Source organism: Octopus bimaculoides, chromosome 5 (assembly GCF_001194135.2).
Source record: "Octopus bimaculoides isolate UCB-OBI-ISO-001 chromosome 5, ASM119413v2, whole genome shotgun sequence".
NCBI classification, from domain to species: domain Eukaryota; kingdom Metazoa; phylum Mollusca; class Cephalopoda; order Octopoda; family Octopodidae; genus Octopus; species Octopus bimaculoides.
Window position 1 is genome coordinate 53,149,240 of NC_068985.1, and position 911 is coordinate 53,150,150.

General features: G+C 36.7%; 1 protein-coding gene across 2 annotated transcripts in view; it reads right to left on the reverse strand.

Annotated features, from left to right (window-relative positions):
- LOC106869274 (nuclear pore membrane glycoprotein 210) overlaps positions 1-911 on the reverse strand; it is a 111,990-nt gene that overhangs the window by 11,768 nt on the left and 99,311 nt on the right. For both annotated transcript variants that reach the window (XM_052968387.1, XM_052968386.1), the window contains one exon: positions 371-517. In XM_052968387.1, the coding sequence (XP_052824347.1) occupies positions 371-517 (147 nt within the window). The remainder of the gene's footprint in view (positions 1-370; positions 518-911) is intronic.

Sequence of the window (911 nt, forward strand, 5' to 3'; positions counted from 1 at the left end):
AGTACACTCTGTACTGTGAAGTGGTTAGCAATAAAAAGCATAGATCCAGCTATAGGAACCATGCCAAGGTTCTGCTAGTCTAATCTTGCCAAGAACTATTTCAGTATCTTTTGGTGCCATGAGAAAATGCACCCAGTACACTCTGTACTGTGAAGTGGTTAGCAATAAAAAGCATAGATCCAGCTATAGGAACCATGCCAAATGACAAGTATAAACACTTAGTTTCTGTGAATTGTAGCTCCCAATGAGAGAGAACTCATTCAACCCATGCTAGCATGGAAAGCAGATTTATGATGACGATGACTTTATATGGATGTAGCATACATACTTACAGGTTGAGATAAATAAAAAAAAAAAACAGGAAACTTACCAGAATATTCATCAAAATCAGGAAGAACTGTAAATAAATTCTCTGCTGTTATATCCTGAAGCTCACTGGTAAGTTCAACATGACAAATGAAAGGCAGAATTGCTTTAGCAAGACTGGCTGCCACAAGGGATGCCGGACAATTTCCTCCTGTTAATATAAACATGCAAAATAAATAAGAACAAAATCAAAAGTAATAAGATAAAGAGCAATAAAACTAAGTGAACCAGGAAACCCAAAGTCTTGCCATTTCTCATATTTCTCACCAACTATCTCCAACCAACAGTGATGATGACCAACCCATCTCACCATGTCATCCAATATACATCTTCTCTTTGCAGCATATCCTTACAGATCTTTCGTCCTACATAATCTTTAACTTCTTTCAATCACTGAACTGCAGCCATGTTAGGGCACCCCCGTGAAGCATTTTAGCTGAACACATTGAGCCCAGTACATATGTTTTCTAAGTCATATACTTATTCTATTGGGTCCTTTTATTGAACTGCTAAGTTAGAAGGGCATATATATATATATATATATA